The sequence below is a fragment of the Ovis aries genome, chromosome 3 (genome assembly GCF_016772045.2).
Source record: "Ovis aries strain OAR_USU_Benz2616 breed Rambouillet chromosome 3, ARS-UI_Ramb_v3.0, whole genome shotgun sequence".
Taxonomy (NCBI): domain Eukaryota; kingdom Metazoa; phylum Chordata; class Mammalia; order Artiodactyla; family Bovidae; genus Ovis; species Ovis aries.
Genome location: NC_056056.1, coordinates 153,477,410 through 153,500,425, shown reverse-complemented (window position 1 = coordinate 153,500,425; position 23,016 = coordinate 153,477,410). Strand labels below are relative to the sequence as shown.

Sequence of the window (23,016 nt, the reverse complement as noted above, 5' to 3'; positions counted from 1 at the left end):
CTTTTACTACTACTTTTGGAGTTCTGCAGAGCAGAGTAAATATTTACCATCAACTTAGTGAACTCAGTGGACATACCAGTTTTAAGCTGTCTGCCTTTCATTCCATCAGCAAATATTTAATGCGCACTTTTCTGTGCCTCCGATGTTGAAGCTGAAACTCCGATACTTTGGCCACCTGATGCGAAGAGCTGACTCATTTGAAAACACCCTGATGCTGGGAAAGATTGAGAGCAGGAGGAGAAGGGGACGACAGAGGATGAGATGGCTGAATGGCATCACTGTCTCGATGGACGTGAGTCTGAGTGAACTCCAGGAGTTGGTGATGGACAGGGAGGCCTGGCGTGCTGCGATTCATGGGGTCACAAAGAGTTGGACATGACTTGAGCGACTGAACTGAACTGAACTTTCTGTGCCTCGTGCATATACGGTACATACAGTGGTTATAATATATACATTATCTCCCTTTCCCTGCTGCCCTTATAGTTTAGTGAAGGAGATAGCGGATTAGCTCACCAACAAATTAGCATTTTAATAGTGATAATTACTGTGAAAGGAAAGTAAGAGTTCCCTGGGTAAGTGAAACAGGGAGACCTAAATTAGAGAGATTGTCAGAGAAGTTTTCTCTGAGGTAGTGACGTTAAAGGATATGTACAAAACAGCTGGATAAAGAATGTGTGTTTGTTCATGTGATGGGGTTGGAGAATCACTTCTGAGGCAGAGAGAACAGAACTTGAAAAGTCCCTGAGGGCAGGAGCTTGGTAGGTGGGAGGAGCTAGGAAAGAAAAAATAAGAGTCTTGGGAATGAGAGAAGGGAGCTCCTAAGAACCCATGGAGAATGGAGATGGGGGAGGCAGCTCTGGAAACAGCAGGCAGGGCTTCATGGGCACTGTATAGAGTTTAATTTTATCTGAGATTTAGTGGATGACATGGGATGAGAGTAATATGATTCCATGAGTGCTATGTAAAGGTCTCTTGGGCTTCTCTGTGAGCATGGAGAATGGAATGGGAGTGAGGGGTGGAGCCAGGCATATGCTGGGAGGTGGCTGGGAGAGAGGGTGGCTCTGGGTGTGAGAAGTGAGGACAAGTGCAGAGAAAGTAAAAATGCAGACAAGGAGGGTGGCTGGAAAGAGGAGAGGTACGCTCTGTAGAAGAGCTAGGTATAAGTGGGGTGAGGAAAAACAAAGGATGACCTAGTCTCTCAATTTGAGAGCTGCTCCAGTGGAGGCACTAATGCCTGAGATGAGGAAGATGGGAGGGGAACAGGCTAAGGGGAGAAGTCAAGGTCAGTTCTAAACATTTAGCTTTAAGAATTATCATATAAATGTTGCATTAGGACTGCTCTGATGGAACAGACTTGTGGTTGCCAAGGGGGAGGCAGGGAGGGAAGGACTGGGAGTTTGGAATTAGTAGATACAAACTATGATGTATAGAATGGATAAACAACAGGTCCTATTGTATAGCACAGATAATTATATTCAATATCCTATGATAAACCATAATGGAAAAGAATATGGGAAAAAATACATATAATGTATATATATATATATATATATATATATATGTCTTAATCACTGCCATACAGCAGAAATCAACACAGCACTGTAAATCAACTATTGTTTTAGTTTAGTCACTCAGTTGTGTCTGACTCTTTGCAACCCTCTGGACTGTAGTCCTCCAGGCTCCCCTGTCCATGGGATTTTCCAGGCAAGAATACTAGAGTGAGTTGCCATTTCCTTCTCCAGGAGATCTTCCTGACCCAGGGATCAAACTGGTGTCTCCTGCATTGGCAGTCAGAGATTTTACCACTGAGCCAACAGGGATACTTCAATTGAAAGAAAAAAAAGAAAAGAAAAGACTGTTCTGGTTCAGTTGCTTTAAGCAAAGGTTCTAGAATCATTCATAACAGTTTGAATTCTGGCTCTGCTCTTTTCTACCTGGGCAAGTTCTTTTATTTTCTGATTCCTGAAATAGGGATACCTATGCCTATCTTTTATGGTAAGAATACAATGAGATAATGTTTATAAAGTTGCCTTGCACATAATAGGTACTTAGACAATGGCAGTTACTATTAATGCAGTTTGCTAATAGCATCATATTATGTTAGAGAAAAGGATGAATTTTGACTCTGACATTTACAAACTCTGTCTCCAGGCAAATAAGGAACCTTACATTTCTAATTTTTAAAACAGCCTTTTACTCTCTTCTCCTACAACATAGTAAATATAAAAACAACAATTTCTACTCTAAAATCTTTGATTTAGTCTTGATCTTATAGTCCCACTGACAGGTTATAAGAAGCTTTGGAATCAAAGATTCGTTTTTTTTGGTACCATGAGGAAGAGAAGATCAGGAATGTTTGCAGTCTGTGACCACAGGAGCTCTGTGAAAAAACAGCACTGTCTGTGTAGGAAGAATCAATATTGTGAACATGACTATACTACCAAATGCAATCTACAGATTCAATGTAATTCCTATCAAATTACCAACGGCATTTTGCACAGAACTAAAACAAAAAATTTCACAATTCATATGGAGGCACAAAACACCCTGAATAGCCAAAGCAAGACTGAGAAAGAATGAAACTGGAGGAATCAACCTTCCTGACTTAAGACTATGCTACAAAGCTAGTCATCTAGACAGTATGGTACTGGCACAAAAACAGAAACACAGACCAAGGGAACAAAATAGAAAGCCCAGAAATAAACCCATGCACCTATGGGTACCTTATTTTTGATAAAGGAGGCAGGAATATACAATGGGGCAAAGACAGTCTCTTCAATAAATGGTGCTGGGAAAACTGGACAGCTACATGCAAAAGAATGAAATTAGGACACTTCCTAACACCATACACAAAGATAAACTCAAAATGGATTAAAGACCTAAATGTAAGACCAGAAACTATAAAACAGTTAGAGAAAAACATAGGAAGAAGACTTGATGACATAAATCAAAGTAAGATCCTTTATGACCCACTTCCTAGAGTAATGGAAATAAAAACAAAAGTAAACAAGTGGGACCTAATCAAACTTAAAAACTTTTGCACAGCAAAGGAAACTATAAGCAAGGTGAAAAGACAACCCTCAGAATGGGAGAAATAATAGCAAATGAAACAACTGACAAAGGATTAATTTCCAAAATATACAAGCAGCTCATACAACTCAATGCCAGAAAAACAAACAACCCAATCAAAAAGTGGGGAAAAGGACCTAAACAGACATTTCTCCAACGAAGACATACAGATGGCTAACAAACACATGAAAAGATGTTCAACATTGCTCATTATTAGAGAAATGCAAATCAAAACTACAGTGAGATATCACCTCACACTGATCACAAAGGCCATCATCAAAAAGTATACAAACAATAAATGCTGGTAAGGGTGTGGAGAAAGGGGAACACTCTTGCACTGTTGGTGGGAATGTAAATTGATGCAGCCACTATGCAAGACGGTATGGAGATTCCTTAAAGAAAACTAGGAATAAAAACACCATATGACCCAGTAATCCCAGGCCTAGGCTTATACCCTGAGGAAACCAAAAATTGAAAAAGACACATGTATCTCATTGTTCATTGCAGCACTATTTACAACAGCTAAAACATGGAAGCAGCCTAGATGTCCATCAACAGATGAATGGATAAAAAAGTTGTGGTACATATTAGTCAGTACATATTAGTGGAATATTGGTCAGCCACAAAAAGGAATGCATTTGAGTCAGTTCTAATGAGTGTGGATGAACCTAGAACCTGTTATACAGAGTGAAGTAAGTCAGAAAGAGAAATACCAATGACTGATTCATGTTGAGGTTTGACAGAAAACAACAAAATTCTGTACAGCAATTATACTTCAATAAAAAAATAAATTAAAAAAAAAGAAAAATAAAAACCCTAAAAAGCTCCTAAAAACAGCTCTGACAAGAGAAGAGGGAACTGTGGGGAAGGCCTGATTTAAGTTCAGTCTCATGTACGTTCACTGGGAAGCAAGAAAAAATGCCCAAGATGTTCAAACATTAACGACAAAGGTCTTATCTAATTTTCTGGAACTATAACCTTCAATATTAAACATTAAATGTGTGATGACCACGAAACCAATAAAACCCTTCATGTTTTTTAAGACTGCATTTTGATGTGTTTGATTAAATTGCAAATGAATTCACTAGCCTTGTGTGAACTGACCTATCATAGAAGTCATAGATTCTTGTAATCAGAAAGTGCCAGACTCCTGTGATCAACATAATCCTTTCAGGTTTTCACAAAAAAACAATAGGAATCTTGGTTTCCTTCCAGGTAAGAGAAGGATAAAATAGGATCACAGCAGAGAAGTACACTATAAAATAAAAGTGCTCTAAATATATAAGAAATTATTTTGAACATTATTAATTTAGGAGAATGATAATCTCAACATCAAATATTCTTCATTATTTGTTTATTCATTTATTCAGTTCGCCAAGAAATAAAGAGTGTCTTCCATTTACTGCAGAGGATACAGTATGGGTATGAAATAGACCCTGTCCTTAAGGAGTTTATAACCTCATAGAGGAGGACAGTCACGTCTACAAATAACTAGATGACCACACTGATGGGTAAAGACTGAGGTGTATGAACAAGACATTATGGGAGTTAAGATGATAGAGAGTTGCTCTCAGCTGGGCTTACCAGGTCTGGTTTCAAGAAACAGAATCAAATCTGAAAGGCTGTAAATAGGAGACTGAGAAAGCTTACATAAAAACAACAACAGGACTTCCCTGATGGTACAGGGGATAAGAATTCACCTGCCAAAGCAAGGGACATGAGTTTGATCCCTGGTCTGGGAGATTTCACATGCTGTGGAGCAACTAAGCTTATGCACCACAATCACTGAGTCTGACCTGTAGAGCTCATGAGTCACATTTTCTGAAGCCTGTGCTCTGAAGCAAGACAAACCACCTCAATGAAGAGTAGCCACCACTTGTAGCAACTCAAGAAAATGTGTGCACAGTAACATAGACCTAGTGTAACAGTAAATAAATAGACAGTAATAAAGACGATGATATTAGAAGCATGTTTTAAAATTTCTATGTGTTCTAGGAATGTGCCAAGTACTTTGAATATCCTAACAACTTTAAACACCACTGTAACCATGAGAAGACGTCACCATGACTAATCCCAACTTAATTGATGGGAAAACTGAGACTTAGAAAGGTCATACATCTAGGAGGTTGACAGCCAGACTCAAGTCTGGGCTCTTTAACCACCATACTATAATGTGTCCAGGTAGGGTGAAAGTCACGAGGAAAAGCACATACATGGCAAAACACTGCTCACAAATCATCCAGTGTCCAAGGAGGCTGATGCACGTGGATTTCCAGGAATACAACAAAAAGCCAAACTAGAACGACTGGTCTGGAAAAGCTTGGGTAGAGTCTTAGTGTCAGATTAAAGACTTTGGATTTTATTCTATAGTGTGGGGAGACGTCCACACAGAGATGGTGGTGGAAATTGTAGGAATAGATGGCAATGCTGTAAGAGAGTATTTTTAAAGACAGGAAAAGTAAAGTGGTTGAGGGAAAAATTTTGCGATCGTCCCCTGCAAGTTACTTGTTTTAAAATAAAGCAGTTCTTTAGGATGTGTGGTCTGTTCAGTAGTTAATTATTGGGTGTTTCTTGTGAATTACTCCATTAGACGTCACAGCAATTTCAAGTGGGACTAATGCCAGGATATGGTGCTCCCACCGAGATGAGGTAGAAGCCTACTGGCTTTTCCTTCTTTTTTTCCTTCCTTTTCCTTTCTTATTTTGCTGCTACCAACACATCTGGTGATGAGAACTAGATGCTACAAAAAGAGGATGCTGGGTACTGGTACTTTCTCAGGAAACTTATATTAAGAGTTTGACCTCAATCTGCTTCTGAGAATGCATAGTATAGAAATTCTTCAATCACCTTAAAGTGAACCAGAGGATCCTTACCAAAGTGCTCTGATCTTCTGACTTCATAAAGACAGATCAAGAGGTTTCTACCATGATGCAGTGGTTAAGAAGCCTGTCATTTAAGATCCAGGGGGCAGAAGGACTTAACAGTGAGTGTCATTACATAAGCAACGACACCATGTTGAGTGACAGGAGTAGGGCATCTGCTAGCCATTTTCAGTGTCGAAACTACAGAGACCACTAGAAATATACAAGTGATTTAGTCTTTCGATATTACGATTGTTGAGGTCAACTTGACACTTTAATACCTTCTGGTATACCACAAACAATTCTAAAAACAAAATAACTCAAGTAATAATTCTTCTATGAACCAGGCACTGAACAAAGATAACTAACATATGGAGAAAAGAGGTAGAAGAGTTTCATGCTTAAAAAGGAAATCAATGGTCTCTGTTTCTTTGGATGTTATATCCTGTAGTTGTAGACTATAATGGTTAATGGAAGGTCTAAAGAAGGGTAATTTTCCCCAGTGAAAGACTGATTCTTTTCCCTTATAGGTTATGACAACATATTGAGTATAGTTCACTGTACTATATAGTAGGCCCTTGTTGGCTATCTATTTTGTATACAGTAGTGTGTATATGTGAATTCCAAAGAATCCCCAAAAGAATCTGAGCTTATATATTTATACATATATAGGCTTCCCAAATAGCACCAGTGGTAAAGAACCCATCTGCCAATGTGGGAGACATAAGAGATGCTGGTTTGATCCCTCATTCAGGAAGATTCCCTGGAGGAGGACATGGCAACCCACTCCAGCATTCTTGCCTGTAGAATCCCACTGACAGAGGAGCCTGGCAGGCTACAGTCCATAAGGTTGCAGAGAGTTGAACAAGACTGAAGCAACTTAACTCTCATGCATATATACATATATGTGTGTGTGTATGTATATATGTATATAACAGAATATACAGTTTTATATATATATATATATATAAACACCACATATAAAAAAGTTTCAGTTTTATACCTGAAACTAACACAACACTGTAAATTAACCATATTTCAATAAAATTTCTTTTTAAAAAAGGTTAAGTTCATTTTACAAAGAGGAATATACAGTTAGTATTCAACCACAGAGAAAAGTAAGCTTGACTAGTACTTTGGTAGTACTCTAAAAAGATGGCCTAGAACTGCCCTTACGGTCAGTTGAAGTGCTTGTCTGCTACTCTTCTGAAAAGGAAATGCAATTCTAGTCTACCTAATACATGCACATGACTTCAAAGAAACTTACCATTCTATGAGAGATTTCCCCTGATGGGGTTCAGTCAGTTTTTCATCTTTTAAAATACACTAAATTAAAGGGCTAATTTTCCCCCTTCAGGGATGTGTTTAATTTTAAAAGTATAATATGCAATCTGAAAGTGAGGGAATTTTAACCAACTTTTCATTAATTTATTAAATGTCTCAGAATGCCAGTATCAAGATCCTTGCAGATAATGATTTCAGAGCAGCATGTTGGCCTTATGCCTACGCTGGGAATGATGGAAAATAATCTCTGGGAAATTTGTAACTGGCAGTAGGACTGCTGTGTTTGACATAACTAACAAAGGAAATGACCAACTTTTCTTTTAGAATAGTGGTTTAAGTTTTAATCATTTTGTGTGCTAAGTTGCTTCAGTTGGGTTTGACTCTTTGTGACCCTATGGATCATAGTCCACCAGGCTCCTCTGTCCATGGGATTCTCCAAGAATTCTCCAGGCAAGGATACTGGAGTGGGTTGCCATTCCCTTCTCCAGGAGATCTTCCCAACCCAGGGATTGAACCTACGTCTCCTGCACTGGCAGGCAGGTTCTTTATCACTAGTGCCACCTGTGAAGTGAAATGAAGTGGCTCAGTCGTGTCTGACTCTTTGCGATCCCATGGACTGTAGCCTACTGGGCTCCTCCATACATGCAATTTTCCAGACAAGAATATTGGAGTGGGTTGCCATTTCCTTCTCCAGGTGATCTTCACAACCCAGGGATCGAACCTGGGTCTCCTGCATTGCAGGCAGACGCTGTACTGTCTGAGCCACCAGGGAAGCCAATTTAATTCAGTTTAAACAAGAGTTAAATGTTATTTTAAACTATTTTTATTTATAATATTTTATTTTGATTACATCAATAAAAAAAGGTTAACTTCTGAAATCTTTTAAGAGACACTAGTACATTCAAAGAGCCATTGGAGCTGGAAAGACCTTTGAAACGATGTAGTCTAAGTCCCCTCATTTTACAAATGGCTCAAAAGACTGAAAAGACCCTTCTGATTCTATCACATGGATATCACCTAAAATATTGTTAAATGGGCCCTTGAGGAAAAGATAAATAATAACTTACTATTCCATGTCCCTCCCACTCTGATATCACTATTCATGCTCTTCATACCAAATGTAATACTAACCTTCTAGAAGTAGCCCCTGAATGATATTCCAAAGTACTCTATTCTTATGCTAGTGTTACTCAGGTATTGTCAATGAGTACCTCTTACACTCAAATCAGATTATCTAAATTGCTTCAAAAGAAGCCCAATACCCAAGAAATGTACCATATGATTCCTGTTACAGACAGTTCAAGAATTAGGAGAATACATTTAAGGCTTAGGAAGTTAAGACAGGAGTCAAACTGGCAGAAAAGATGTGGCAGCAACTGAGGGGAGGCACAGTGTGGATTCTGGTGATGATGGTTGCTGTTTTCTATTTCTTGACCTGGCTAGAAAATATATAAGTGAAAATTCAGCAAGCTGTACAAGTAAAATCTTAGCACTTTTTAAATTTGTGTATTACTATACTATGAAAGTAAATTAAAAACAAATCTATTCATTTAAAATAAAAAATCTAGTTTTTAAAGCTTAGGGTAACTTTATCCTTACCTACTTCTTCTATTTCCCAAATAGGACAAGTGGCCCTGAATTCAAATATGTAAAAGTGAGTGAGGTTAGTAGGAATAAGAGGATTCTGCAAAAATTCATTTTTTAGATAAAAATGGAAAAAGTATAAGAAAATCTATTTTTAATCATAGAAAAGTAACATTCTTAATACACTGCTGCTGCCACTTAAAAGTTAGACTTCTTTTATATAGGAAACTCCCTGGGCTTTTGTTTATTATATTTTCTATGAATAGGAGAAGGTTTCTGTGAATAGGTACTGGGGACTCACAAGGAAGTATGTGGATCATAAATACTTTTAAGGCCCTTGAAAAATCCAGTTTCTAGTAAATTGAGATCATCTGGAAGAAACTGATTTGCCCCTAGAAAATACAAATAGTGGTCAATTTACTCTTGGTACTTATGACTGAGAAGTGACTAGTGGAAGTTATATATCTTGATCTTCATATTCTGGAAAAATGAAATGCAAAGCACAGCCAAGATTTAGAGGGGTAACACCAATAAACCTATACAACTTTTTGGATGCAACAAAAGTAATCATCTCTTCTGAAGACTCATAACATTCAAATCCACCCTGATGAAACAATCACTTGAAAATCATTAATATTATTTTATGTTTGCTTAGGTATTTCCAAGAAAAAAGTAACATCTTTCTCAGTATTCTTGATTTTGCATGCTGATTTAGTCCAAGGAAATAGAAGGAAAAATTTGAAGCCAAGCAGAGAAATAGTCGAAAGTCATGAGCTACAGGAACTCAGAAAAATACCACAGGTAGGTTAAGAGGTTTTGTGACTTAAAGATTCATAATGTCATTTGGTAAGGTAAGATGATATCATGAAATAACTTCATTTTACACCTACAAGATAAACACTGATATTTCTATACACACCCACTTACTGATGATTAGTTGTAAGAACAGATAAACTAAACTCTTACTTCCTCCTAGACCCCGTCTTATCAGTCTTACTGCAATAAATTTTCTGGAAAATTTTATCACCAACTAAATTCAACTTTAATTGATAAAACTGATAGCTTTAACAGCTTTCCCAAATATACTACTGAATATGCTAAAATTTTTGAGCTGAGATTTACTAAAAAATATATCTGATTAATATCAATGAGTCAGAGGGATGATCAATATCTCTGCACACCCACACATGCACGTGTTTCCTACAAAATAACTTGTGTATTTTTAGTGGCATATAAATAAATACAATCAATATTTATATTTATGATTATAAACATCACCTGCTTCCTGAGTTATAATGTGACATCATTTTAATAGTATATAAATAAATGGAAGTGTTAAAAGTAAAATTAGAGCATCAAGAATGTTCTGAGTGGCAACTGAAAGGGTGCTTCATATGATTCATCCAGGAAACATACATTCAGTTTACCATGGGATCCCACTACATACCCATCAGATAATTACTATAAAACAGACTGAGAATACCATGTGTTGGTGAGGATGTGAAATTAATGAAAATTTTCATATGTTGTTAGTAGGAATAAAATATTTAACATTTGACTGTGTCTTTGAATGGGCATCTATTACTTTCATCAACTCAACATTATCTGCTTTGGGGAAGTGCCATTTTTTGACTCATTCTGTTCAACATATCATTCCATCCTCCCCTACCAAAGAGCAGTTCAGTTGCTCAGTCATGTCCGACTCTTTGAGACCCCATGGACTGCAGCACACCAGGCCTCCCAATTTTTTTCCAAGTATCCTAAAAATACTAGAATTTTTTCTCAAAAACAAAAAATGAGAATGGTAAGCTATTTTTAATGGTACTTTGACTTTCAGATAGTTTGAAAGAAATACCAGTTGGACCTCTCAAAGTAAGTAGCAGGCTATGCTGTATGAGCCGCTCATTTCACTCCTTTTAAGGAGAAAGAATGACAAAAGCTGCAAAAACAAACAACAGCAACAAAAAAAACATGTTGCAAAAACAGGGGAAGTTTTTTGTTTTTATAAAAGGAAAGGTTGGTTAGTATTTGATGAACAGCCATTCTCACTGAAAGTATCTCATAGTCTGATTTTCTAACGGGCAATTTTTACTTCTTTCCACAAATTCTCATTCTTAATTATCTGACCATATCTATGCCTAATGCCATCTTAACGTAATTAGTAAAACAGAAATAGAAAAAGAAAGAAAGAAAAAACAGAGAAAAAGGAGAACAGTAGAGAAATACCAGGAAAAATCTAAGTAAGACAATTAGAATAGTGAAAAGTATTGACATGGGAAAAACAGAGTAGAATGCAAAAAAAGAAAGGGGTGGCTAGAAAGGGAAGGAGGGAGAAAGAGAATGGAGAACAGAATGAGAGAGGAAAGGACGGAGGAAAGAACGTCAGCAGGCGCAAGAGAGGTGAACAGAAAAGAGAAAAAGGAATTTATATAGAAATTTAAAAAAATCAAAATCAAATTTTGCTCACCTGCTATATAAAGTTAGCAAAACTTAGAAGAATAATATAATAAGTGTATTATATGAGTAAAAAATTTTCTCCTCTAAAATGTCTTTTTATGACAATAAGAACTCTTATGCTAAGACTTTCAGTTCAAAAGTCCTATGCTGAAATCTGGTCTGAAACTAGATATAAACAGACTGGCTAGCCCAGATGTGGAGTCCAGTTATATTTAACAACTTAGGGTATGATTTTAAAAATTAGTGGACATGTGATGGAATCTTTATTAAATAATTCAGCGATATTAGGTAACTTTAGAAAAAATGAATATTTAAATTCTAAGAAAAATACTAGATCTAAGTTTAAAAAAGAAACTTACATATGTCAGAAAGGGCATATAAACAACTAAAAAGAATTTTTACAAAACACTGATCAGAACCAGCATCCTTAAAAGATACGTAGCTACACAAACCAATTAAAAAAAAAACTCTGATAGGAAAAAGAAAACTAAGCATGCCTCCAATAGAAAAAAGGAATACAGAACATAAGCAAAACAAAAATGGCTAGTGTTCATGTGAAAAAAACATTTACTCGCACTAGAAAATTTTTTAAAGTAAATTAAAATATAAATGCAATCTTTTACTTAAATTAAAAAAATTAAAAACATATTATTCAAAGTTGTATCTGGTGCTCTGATGAGATAGGTACATTTAAAACACTGCTGGCAGTAATATAAAATAGTATAATCTTTATGGAAGACAACCAGAATTATCTATCAAATATTTTAAAAAGGAATATGCCCTTTTGGGTAAAAGAATATTAATTCCAGTTATTTATAATAGCATTCTGTTGGGAAATGGTTATGTAAATAAAGGCTTTATTTTTGGGTATGGTATAAAGTAAGAAATTAATTGAATTTTTTCCCATGCGGCTGACTAATTGACCCAGTATCACTGACTGACTAGCTCAGTCGTTCCCCACTAATGTAAGTCTATACTTCTGCAGTGGTCTGCGACATTGGACTCTCTTCCATTGGTTTATGTATTACCCCATGTAAATATTACACAGACTTAATGGCACAATTTTAGAATGAGTCTTGATGTTGGATGCAACAAGTTTCTCTACTTTTATATTGCTTCAAAAACATTTTGGCTATTTTCCTCCCTCCACTTTTCTTATTCCATACACATTTTAGAAATAGCTCTTAAAAGTCCTCCGAAGATCCTTCTGAGATTTTGAACAGAATTTATGGATGCATTTGAGAGAAATGATATATTTTTAGATATTAAAACTTCCCACTCAAGATTAGGACACAGGTCCTTATTAAGTATTGTTTTACATATATGAATATCTGTATCCATATCAATGTTTATATCTAATGGGAACATTCAACTTCTGCTGTGTTTATTTATATGCTAAGTCACCTCAATTGTGTTCAACTCTTTGCAACCCTGTGAACTGCAGCCCGCCAGGCTCCTCTGTCCACAGGATTCTCCAGGCAAGAATACTGGAGTGGGTTGCCATGCCCACCTCCAGGGGATCCTCCTGACCCAGGGACTGAACTCGCATTTCTTATGTCTCCTGCCTCAGTAGACAGGTTCTTTACCACTAGAGCCACCTGGGAAGTGAGGTGTATGAATCTAAAATCTGTCATACAGAAAGAAGTAAGTCAGAAGGAAAAAAACAAATGTTGTATGTTACATTTATATGGCATCTAGAAAACGGTACTGATCAACCTATCTGCATGGCAGGAATAGAGACACAGATGTAGAGAAAGGACTTGTGGGCACAACAGGGGAAGGAGAAGGCGGGGCAAACAGAGAATAGCACGGAAACATACACGGCCAAATGCGAAACAGCTCGCCAGTGGGAAACTGAAGCATAACACAGGGGGCTCAGCTTGGTGCTCTGTGATGACCTGGAAGGGGCAGGAGGAAGGCTCAAGAGGGAGGGGATGTATGTACAGTTACAGCTTTATCACATTGCTGTACAGCAGAAAGCAACATAACATTGCAAAGCAATTATCCTCCAGTTGAAAATAAAATTTAAGAACAGGAGGATAATTGCTTTACAATATTGTGTTACTTTCTGCTGTGATCACACTTTCTGAGTGTTTGTTTGGCATGTACCTGTTTACTATCTCTCCTTCTTGTCAATGTCAAGATTCATAAAGGCAGAAACCAGGTCTGTTTTGTTTATTTCTATAGTCTTTGTACTTGTCACTGAGCTTAAATATTTAACAAAGAAATATTTGTAGATTGAATGAGTTAAACATGTCAAATTTTGCTTCAATTTTTAACATTAATAATACACTGGATCATCACTTAAAATGTATGTTATTTGTATAATTTTATTTTATCTTCTTAACTGCCTTTCAAAATAGGCATTGCTGGTCTCCATTTGACAAAGAAGGTAACTTAAGGCACAGGGAAATAAGCTAACATGGTTAAACTAATAGCTAGAAATCAGTAGAACTGAAAACAGAACCCAAATTGTCTAACTCAAAAGACATATAAAATAAAAAGAGGAAGAAAAGAGGAAGAAAGAGAAAATAAGGGAAAGGAAGAACAGAGGGAGGAGAGCTCATTCATCCCTGACCTTTCCATCTCAAGAGCATATCACACCACTTACTCTGAGAACTCTTTAACTCTCAAACTTTACATCTTTTAGGAAGCCTCATACCTCATACATTTCAGGCCAGTAGACAGATTGAGAACACTTTCAAGCAACATTCTTCTACATGAATCATACAGAGTGGGAAATAAAGGAGTTTGCAGTTACAGAGTAAGTCTCTTTTGCTCAGCTACATTTTACCAACATGGAACTTGCTAGTTAAGTCAGGCACACAATCAAGTCTGAAAATTTTAAGAAGTATTTACAGCATGATTTAAGTTTCAGTTTCAGGTTCCAATTCATTATCTCATAATTTCTCTGCCTTAGTCAACATTACACAAAACTTTGACACTCTCTTCCTATTGAAAAGGCATGTGAGAATACCTTTCCAGTTTTACTATAGTTGACAGGGTAGAAATAGAATTACTTTTTATTGGAATCATTATTTCAGGAAAGGATACTATACTCAACTTCTCATTTTAGTCAAGGATGTGATATGTCCCCTTTCCTTTCTTTGTCCCTAAGTCTGATGATAAAATGGTAATTTCTATTAATTCTGATTAGCTGGCTTCACATTCCGAAGTTACAAGAAGGAAAGGAACCTCCTACTGTTTCCAGTCTCCATGTAGTAAAAGAAAAAGTACCCACCCCTAAGTTAATAATACTGTTTTTATGAATTGCAGAGAGAAAATACTTTCCGGCCAAAGGGTAATCTATGTATAAGAGCTGATTGCTAGGTGAAGCATGCTGACAGAATGAGGTGCTTTTATAGATTCTATCGACACGAGAACTCTAAATTGCTGAGAAGTGACCCTCACCTTTTCCTGAACTCAAACAGAGGACTAATACAGCATTGATGAAATTCTGTCTGCTACAGGAGGACATAACAGTTCATTCTTAATCCAAGTGGCTTATCAGGAATGGACAGTGGCACGATGTGGACTTTGAGATCCCAACCTCAGTATCTAACATACCCATGACCGAGACATCATATTCAATCAGCAGCGTTGCTTCTTGCCCACACTGTTTGAGAATACTCATGGCCTCAGCATGCGTGGTTCCAAGAAGTCGAATTCCATCCACACTGAGCAACCTGTCACCAGGTTTGATTGTGCCCTCTCTGAAGGGAGAATAAAGAAACAGTCATTAATTTAGCATTGTGGGGCTTAACATTAATAGTCACTTAGCCAAAGTGGCTCTTCCACACAGTCTACCATCCACACCCTTTGCATTTCCGTCCAAGCATCAAGTGTGACATTAACAGAAGGAACGCTGAACAGAAAACTGCCTCAATATTAAAATCAGTAATAAGAAAATAACAACACAATAGCAGGTACCCAAGTCACCCACGATGAACTCCTGGGGTGCAAGAGTAATAAAGGCACATTTTCTCTTTTCTAGGCTTTTTTTTTTTTTTTGCCAAAATGTCTAAAATTGATTTATTAAAGCCAAAGAAATAGCACTCACCTATTTTCCCAAAGCTTGGTGAGCAGAAAAGTCTGCTGATTCCATTCGATTTATCACCAGTGAACCCAAGCTGGAGAAAGAACGCTGGTGAAAAATTTCCCTAGTCTCTGCATTTTCCTACTGATTTATAAGGCCATTTGATGATCATTAAATTGATTCAGTCTCACATTCCCTGGAAAAGGCAGGCAAATACTATTCTCCCTTCTGTAGACACAGACACTCAAGGCAGTGGGAGAAGATGCCTCAGCACAATACTGAGACCACTAAAGTGCAGCCAGAGAGGCTTCCAGGTTATAACCCTCTGGTGAGGGAGAGTCAACAAAGAAGAGAAAATCAAATGTGGGGATTACAAGTTTAGGCTTTGGGAAGAATAACAATGATGTCTTAAACATCTTTCACCGAGGCAACTGTCCATGTAATGTAAGTCTAAAATTTTATCTTAAAATTTTTGGTTTCCTTTGTGTGTGTTAGTTGCTCGACCATGTCTGACTCTATAGCCTGCCAGGCTCCTCTGTCCATGGGATTCTCCAGGCAAGAACACTGGAGTGGGCTGCCATTTCCTTCTCCAGGGGATCTTTCTGACCCAAGGATCAAACTTGGGTCTCCTGCATTGCAGGCAGACCATCTGAGCCCCCAGGGTTTCCTTTAGTTTTACATTAATTTGGTAAAATGTTCACAAACTAGTAGCCTACTCTTGACATTTCTGCCAACCCCAACTCACAATGTTAATAACAAATGGAAGTATTCTTATTTGCTCCAGGAAGAATAATTCACAAGAAAAGCATGAGAAGAAGAAAAAACAACAACAACAACAACAAAATACTTTGTATTATCCTCCACAAAGGCAAATAACATTAGCAGAGGGGAGAACCCAAGTGTCTTCATATTTTCTTATTGTATACTAAACTTTAAGTTTTTTAAAAAAGTGAGCTAAGAGTATGAGCTTTGAAGGAAATAAATCTAAATTCCTATCCTAGCTGGCAAGTCATTTAAGCATATGGTTCCTCAGTTTAGTCATCTGTAAATGTGGATAAAAATATCTCATTTAGTGAATAGTTGTGAGGATAAAATAAGATAATGTCTGTTAAGTACTTAGCACAGTTCTTGGCCCATGGTAATCACTCAACAAGCAGTATTTACTATTATTATTGCTATATCTAGTGTTTATGAAATGTTTTAAAAAATCAAGTCTAGGCTGAAACATTCTGTGCAGAGTTGGGGGTAATCAGTGCATTTTCCTCTTCTCCTTTCCTATCCAGTGGCAGGAGTTGTGTTCCCTACCATTATGGAGCAGACTTTTGTTGTGGGAAGTTAATACGAAGATAAGTATCTCTTGAGACATCTAAGCTGTGTGTTCATTTGGGACTTCTCCATCCAAAAGGTTTATGTAGGAAATCTTCAAATTAGCAAGGAAGAAACACTAACACCAACAATATTCCTTCCCTTTTACTAAAAGTCACGTCTACTTTTGACATTCATAGTCATCATCAAGGCATAATAATCATGACAAGGATGTTGGCAATAGTAAGAGTCAGAACCCCATCATGTATCTTCCCAGGTTAGGACATTAGCAATTGGAAAGGATACATCTCAAGGACCTGCTGTAAAAGGACCAGATGCTTTTTATTAAATACCTCCAGTATGACAGGCCCCCTGCAATGCACCATAAATCTCTAATCCTTAATAAAATGAAAAACCTTGAAAGTAGGCATTATCCTCTACATTTTACATCTGGAGGGAAGTGAGCAGAGAACTGTTCAGTCACACGCCAAACATAGGGTGGTAAGCGCTGAATCTGAGGTCAAACTTACTTTCTTCTGATTCTTCAGCCTGAACGCTCTTGTTTTCACATTCCAACATATTTATTTAATATCTATCTGTTACTATGAAAATTTTAATTCATCAGGTTCTCTGCTAAAGTCCCCAGCTTCATTTAGTCCATTTGGATAGTGACACAGAAAGAAGTTTACCTGTCAGCAGGCCCTCCTGGACGAACACAGGTTATTACAACTGGACGAGATTTATTTCTATCGTCATGTGCTCCCCCTAGCAAAGAAAAGGAATACAGCTTTAAAAAGCACTCTTTATTGCTGCCATTAAAAAATTCACTTACAAAATGCCAGTGGAGAAACTAAAACACATTTTATTGTTGTGTGAAGGAACATATATGCTTTCTCTCTGGCACATAATAAAAATCTTATTCATTTTATATAGAATATATTGTTGATGTCAACATTCCCCCACTTCTAAATAAATATGTGGCTGTAATTACGGGTGAGCTATAAAATGCTTAACAGCTAGTATGACAAGAGCATCAAGTAATTACAAATAGTAGTCCAGTTAGAGCAGTTGTTGGTTATGGACAAAGTGTAGGTGGGTACACCTGGTGCCAACCAACCTGGGCTATAATATAGGTGAGTCTACAATGTGAAATGAAGCAAAAACTAAAGGAAAAGAAAAAAAATCCAAATATTAAAAAAATTCAAGTGGCTAAAGTGGCCTCCATTAAAAATGGGGTGTTCAAAATAAGTATTAGTGCATTCTAAAAGCACTGCCTTTTTAGCACCTCCTACATTTTATATGTGTTGATGTAACATTTCATATCTTTTTATTTTGTGTATCCCTTAACTAATCTTTGTAGTTATAGCTAATTTTACTATTTCTGTCTTTAACCTTCATATTCACTTTATAAGTGGCTGATCCACCACCTTTACCATATATTTGACTTTACCAGTGAGATTTTTTTCTTTCATATATTTTCTAATCTAGGGCCTTTATATTCATGTATTTAGGGCCTTTTTCTAATTAGCTTACAGATGTCTCTTTAACATTTCTTGTAGGGCCAGTTTAGTGGTAATGAACTACTTTTGCTTTTGCTTGTCGGGGAAACTCTCTCTCCTTCAATTCTGACAGTTAACCTTGCCAGGTAGAATATTTTTGGAAGTTTTTTCCTTTTAGCACCTTGAATATGTTACTTCCTTCAGGCCTGCATATTTTCTGCTGAAAAATCAACTAATAGTCTTATGGGAGTTCCCTTGTATATAATGAGTGGTCTTTCTCTTTCTGTTGTTAAGATACTCTCTTTAACTTTTGACAATTTAATTATAATGATCTTGGTGTGAATCTCTTTGGGTTCATTGAGATTCTTTATGCTTTCTGGACCTGGATGTCTGTTACCTTCCCCCAGTTAGAAAAATTTTTAGTGACCCTTTTCTTCAAATAATTTTTTTGTCCCTTTCTCTTTCTCTCTTCTCTTTCTGGACCCCTAGAATGTCAAAGCTGCTGCTGCTGCTAAGTCGCTTCAGTCGTGCCCGACTCTGTGCGACCCTACAGACGTTAATGCTAGTATGCTTTCTGTTCCACAAGTTCATTAAATTATCCTCATTTTTTAAAATTTCTTTTTCTATTCTGTTTGAGTGACTTCTACTGTTGTCTTCCAGGTCACCTACCTCTTCTTCTGTTTCCTCTAGTTTGCCATTCAGTCTCCCTAGTGTATTTTCAGTTCAGTTATTGCATTCTTCAACTCTGTGACTTCTGTTTGGTTCCTTATTACGTGCTCTTCCTCTTTGCTGAAGTTCTCTCTGTGTTCTTCATTCTGCCCCTGAGTTTGGTGAGCATCTTTATGTCCATTACTTTGAACTCTTTATCAGGTGTATTACTTCTCTCCATTTCATTAGGTTTTTTTTTTTTTTTCTGAAGTTTTACCTTCTTCCTTCATTTAGAATATTTTCTTCTGTTTCCTCATTTTGCTTGACTCTCTCTGTTTCTATTATTATGCAAAACAGCTATCTCCTCAGTCCTGAAGGACAATCTCTGTCTTGATATGGCCCTCTTATCCTTTTTGGGGAAGCAGGAATTCAGCTACTTCTCCAGTTCTTCTCAGAGTAAACTATTTTATATGTAATCATATATTTGCTGTATTTGTGGGAGGAAGTGAGTTCAGGATCTTCTTACCCTGCCATCTTAAACCATCTTCTATCCATTTCCACTTTTTTCACTATTGTTTGTCTGACTTGATTTCCTCATACATCACCTTCCTGGCCACCCATCCGGATGGTCTCTAGTTTGCCAGTATTTGATAAATATTAGTGTTACCATTAAGAACTTCTTCTTTAATATCTGCCTGGTTGAACAGACTGACATTTCCCATATTTGGTACAGGTAGAGAGGTTGACCTAAAGAACCTAGCCTAAGAGAAAAATTAAAAGGCATTCATAGTTCCTGATGAAAGCAAATGTTTCCTTTATGTTCATTTCTATTACAAGTGATTTATTCAGTCTGATTGATTGGTAAAAGCTCCATTTCAGTATTTTTTTAAAAAATTCAGTTTGATGGCTTCTTTGAGCCCCCTTACTTAAAATAGGAAATTCACGACTTTCTCAGAAGAAAATTTTTAATGAAAATTATGACAACAAATTACAGCACATGCTTAACCATATTTATATAAATACCATCATGTAACTTCTTTTCTGCAAGGTAATTATAAAAAGATAGGTTTACTTTCCTTTGAAGGATTTTGATTCAGAAAAAGATAAAGGCTAAAGACAGCAAGAAACTTTTCCACTAATTTGATTCAAATGTCCAAATACAAGTATGTTAACTGTGGATACATGTCAAAATGTGAGAGAGGTAACTGTAAGTTACTTGATATGTGACATTTTATCATTATTTGAAATAATCAGCCAAGTTTAGTTTGTGATTCACTTAGGTGCTAGATGTTTGGAGCTATAAAGCAAAATAAAGACCATTCAGAGCCCACTGGTATTTTAGATCTTAGCTGCTCATTAACATCAACCACCTGGCATGCTTTATTAAAAATATCAATGCCAGGGACACAATGTAGACCAAATCTGAATTTGGGCTCCATATGTTAAATGAGTACACATAGCTACAGTTTTTACAGTTGAAAATGACTAGAGAAATTGCCTCATCCAAAGTGAAAAGCAAATTAGTAGTAGAGTGATTTTTCCTGTTTTTTTTTTTTAATTTATCACAAAATGTTACCTATTTTTAAAAATTTTTATTGGATTAGAATTGATTTGCAAAGTTGTGTTAGTTTTTGCTGTACATCAAAGTGAATCAATTATACATATATCCAGTCTTTTTTTATATACTTTTCCAGTATAGGTCATTTCAGAGTACTAAGTAGAGGTTTCTGTGCTATACAGTGAAACTGAAAGTGTTCGTCACTCAATTTTCAACTCTTTGTGACCCCATGGACTGTAGCCCACCAGGCTCCTCTGTCCACGGAATTAAAAAATTCCATGGCAAGAATACTGGAGTGGGTTGCCATTTCCTTCTCCAGGGGATCCTCCCAACCCAGGGATTCTCCCAACCCAGGAATCAAACTCAGGTCTCCTGCATTGCAGGCAGATTCTTTACTTTCTAAGCCCATCAGGAAAGCCCTACTGTGCTACACAGTAAGTCCTATGTAAAATAGGTCACTAATACTTTGACATATAGGTAACAATACTCTGGCCACCTGATGCCCAGAGCCAACTCATTGGAAAAGACCCTGATGCTGGGAAAGATTGAAAGCAGGAGGAGAAGGGGACAACAGACGATGAGATAGTTGGATGGCATCACCAATTCACGCACATGAGTTTGAGCAAGCTCTGGGAGATGATGAAGGATAGGGAAGCCTGGTGTGCTGCAGTCCATGAGGTTGCAAAGAGTCAGACATGACTGAGCAACTGAACAACATTTTCCATATACTAGTGTGTATATATCAATCCCAATCTCCCAGTTTACCTCTCCTCCTTCCTTATGCCCTTGTAACCATAAGTTTGTTTTCTACATCTGTGACTCTATTTCTGTTTTGTAAATAAGTTCACTGATTTTCTTCCTGTTAATCTAAACCATCTTCTGCTTGGTGGCAAAGGAATTAACAGAAATTTAACTCTCCATGATTTAGGCTGGAACAACATTTTTTATTTTATGGGTGTAAGGTTCTATTGTTTATACGGTCAAGGTTTTTGAATCATGACATACAGCATGAGAAAGGTAATTCAATTTATCAGCTAAAGGCCTGGCTTACTGTTAAAAGACCCATCCTAAGTGAGTAAGAAGAAATTCTCTAGCACTAAATGAACCTGCTTCATCTGCATTATCTCCCTCTCCTTCCTTCTTGAAATGTCCTGGTATTCCCCACTGATCTAAGTTAAGCTCATATCCCTCCTATGCCATCATGTCTTATCTGCCATGACAGCATTTATCCACAGTACTTTTTCATTCTGCAACTCTCTTTGTGATTAACCAATAACTCTTAAGGGATGGGTACCTTTTGAGCATGGAAGACCCTCCAGATGGGCCTCAAATTGGTTTCAAATATAAGTTCTTTATTTATGCTCATTAAACATTTTGCAAAATTTGACAAATTTTTGTGTTCAACCAATACACTAAGGGAGTTATTAAAACCTACAAAAATTTGGTACTCATATACTAAAAGGCTTCCTTAGTGGCTCAGACAGTAAAGAATTTGCCTGCAATGCAGGAGAACCTGGGTTTGATACCTGGGTCGGGAAGATCCCTGGAGAAGAGAATGGCTATGCATTCCAGTATTCTTGCATGGAGAATTCCATGGACAGAGGAGCCTGATGTCCACACAAATCTAGGCATCATTCTTCCATTTATTAAATGCCTACGATGCACTAGGTAGGTGTCTAGGCTCATATTTTAAAAACTCTTACAAAGCATGAACGCACAGATATTTGAAATTCCTGCAAACGGTGGGAAGGACATCTGTTACCATCATACCATCAGTTGTCTTGAGGTGACTTCAGATTGAAATTGCTTGTATTCTTTTTAGTTCTTAAACGATAAATCACTGTTGGTTTAGCTCTTTCATTAGCAATTTGATTTGTTATTGATTAACCAGACAGCAACTAGTGATGAGTATCTGCACCAGCAGTATTTTTTACTGCAGCATTTCAATAATTAGACATGCAAGCATGTGATTCAAGTGTACCTCTCTTCCATGCTTATATTGAAAAACTAGATTTGAATATACCACCCTCCAAGCTAAAATTACTTGTATACTGACTTTTCATTACATTCATCTAATTTTTTACACAGAAATTTGAAAATGGCTAAGGTAAATGATCTTGGGGTTTGTGGCTCCACTTAAATGTAGGACTGGGTCAGTAAAGTATAAAACTATTGGTCTAAATCACTTAGTGGGATCCTAGTTGCCTGTTTTCTCTAAATACTCATGTGGGCATTATATCAACTTATGCCTTAAAATTCACTGGACTATAATTCCCTGTGGATCAGGGTTCTGTCTCATGACTTCACAGTACTCTGCCCTATGCCGACATGTTGACATGTCCTTAATGAATATTTGATTGATTGATTTGCTACATGACTGACACAGAATTGAACCTATGCCTAAAGCTTAGTCATCTAAGGCAAGTTTGTATAATGAATACATGTCTTTCATTCCTTGAGGCATGTCTGATTCTTAAGATAGTTAGTTAATTTTAATTAATGTCAAAAATGTTGATAGAGTTTTGCTGCTGGTGAAGTACCAAATGTAATAGGTAAAAACAAAAACAAAAAAATAAGGAAACATTAAAGAAAATTCCTGATGCTTACCTAGTTTCCTATTGAACCTCACTGTCATACTAGAAATTGTGAGTTGTTAATGCATGTATAGACTTTAAGGATGAAATTGCTAATAATAAAAGAAAATATTAAAAGCCA

At 36.8% G+C, this 23,016-nt stretch overlaps 1 protein-coding gene across 21 annotated transcripts in view; it reads right to left on the bottom strand.

The window, feature by feature from the left end:
* Positions 1–23,016, bottom strand: part of GRIP1 (glutamate receptor interacting protein 1) — a 771,259-nt gene that overhangs the window by 138,748 nt on the left and 609,495 nt on the right. For all 21 annotated transcript variants that reach the window (XM_042246948.2, XM_060412830.1, XM_060412831.1 and 18 more), the window contains exons 6-7: positions 17,286–17,361; positions 14,823–14,968 (exon numbers count right to left, since the gene is read on the bottom strand). In XM_042246948.2, coding sequence (XP_042102882.1) covers positions 14,823–14,968; positions 17,286–17,361 — 222 coding nt within the window. The remainder of the gene's footprint in view (positions 1–14,822; positions 14,969–17,285; positions 17,362–23,016) is intronic.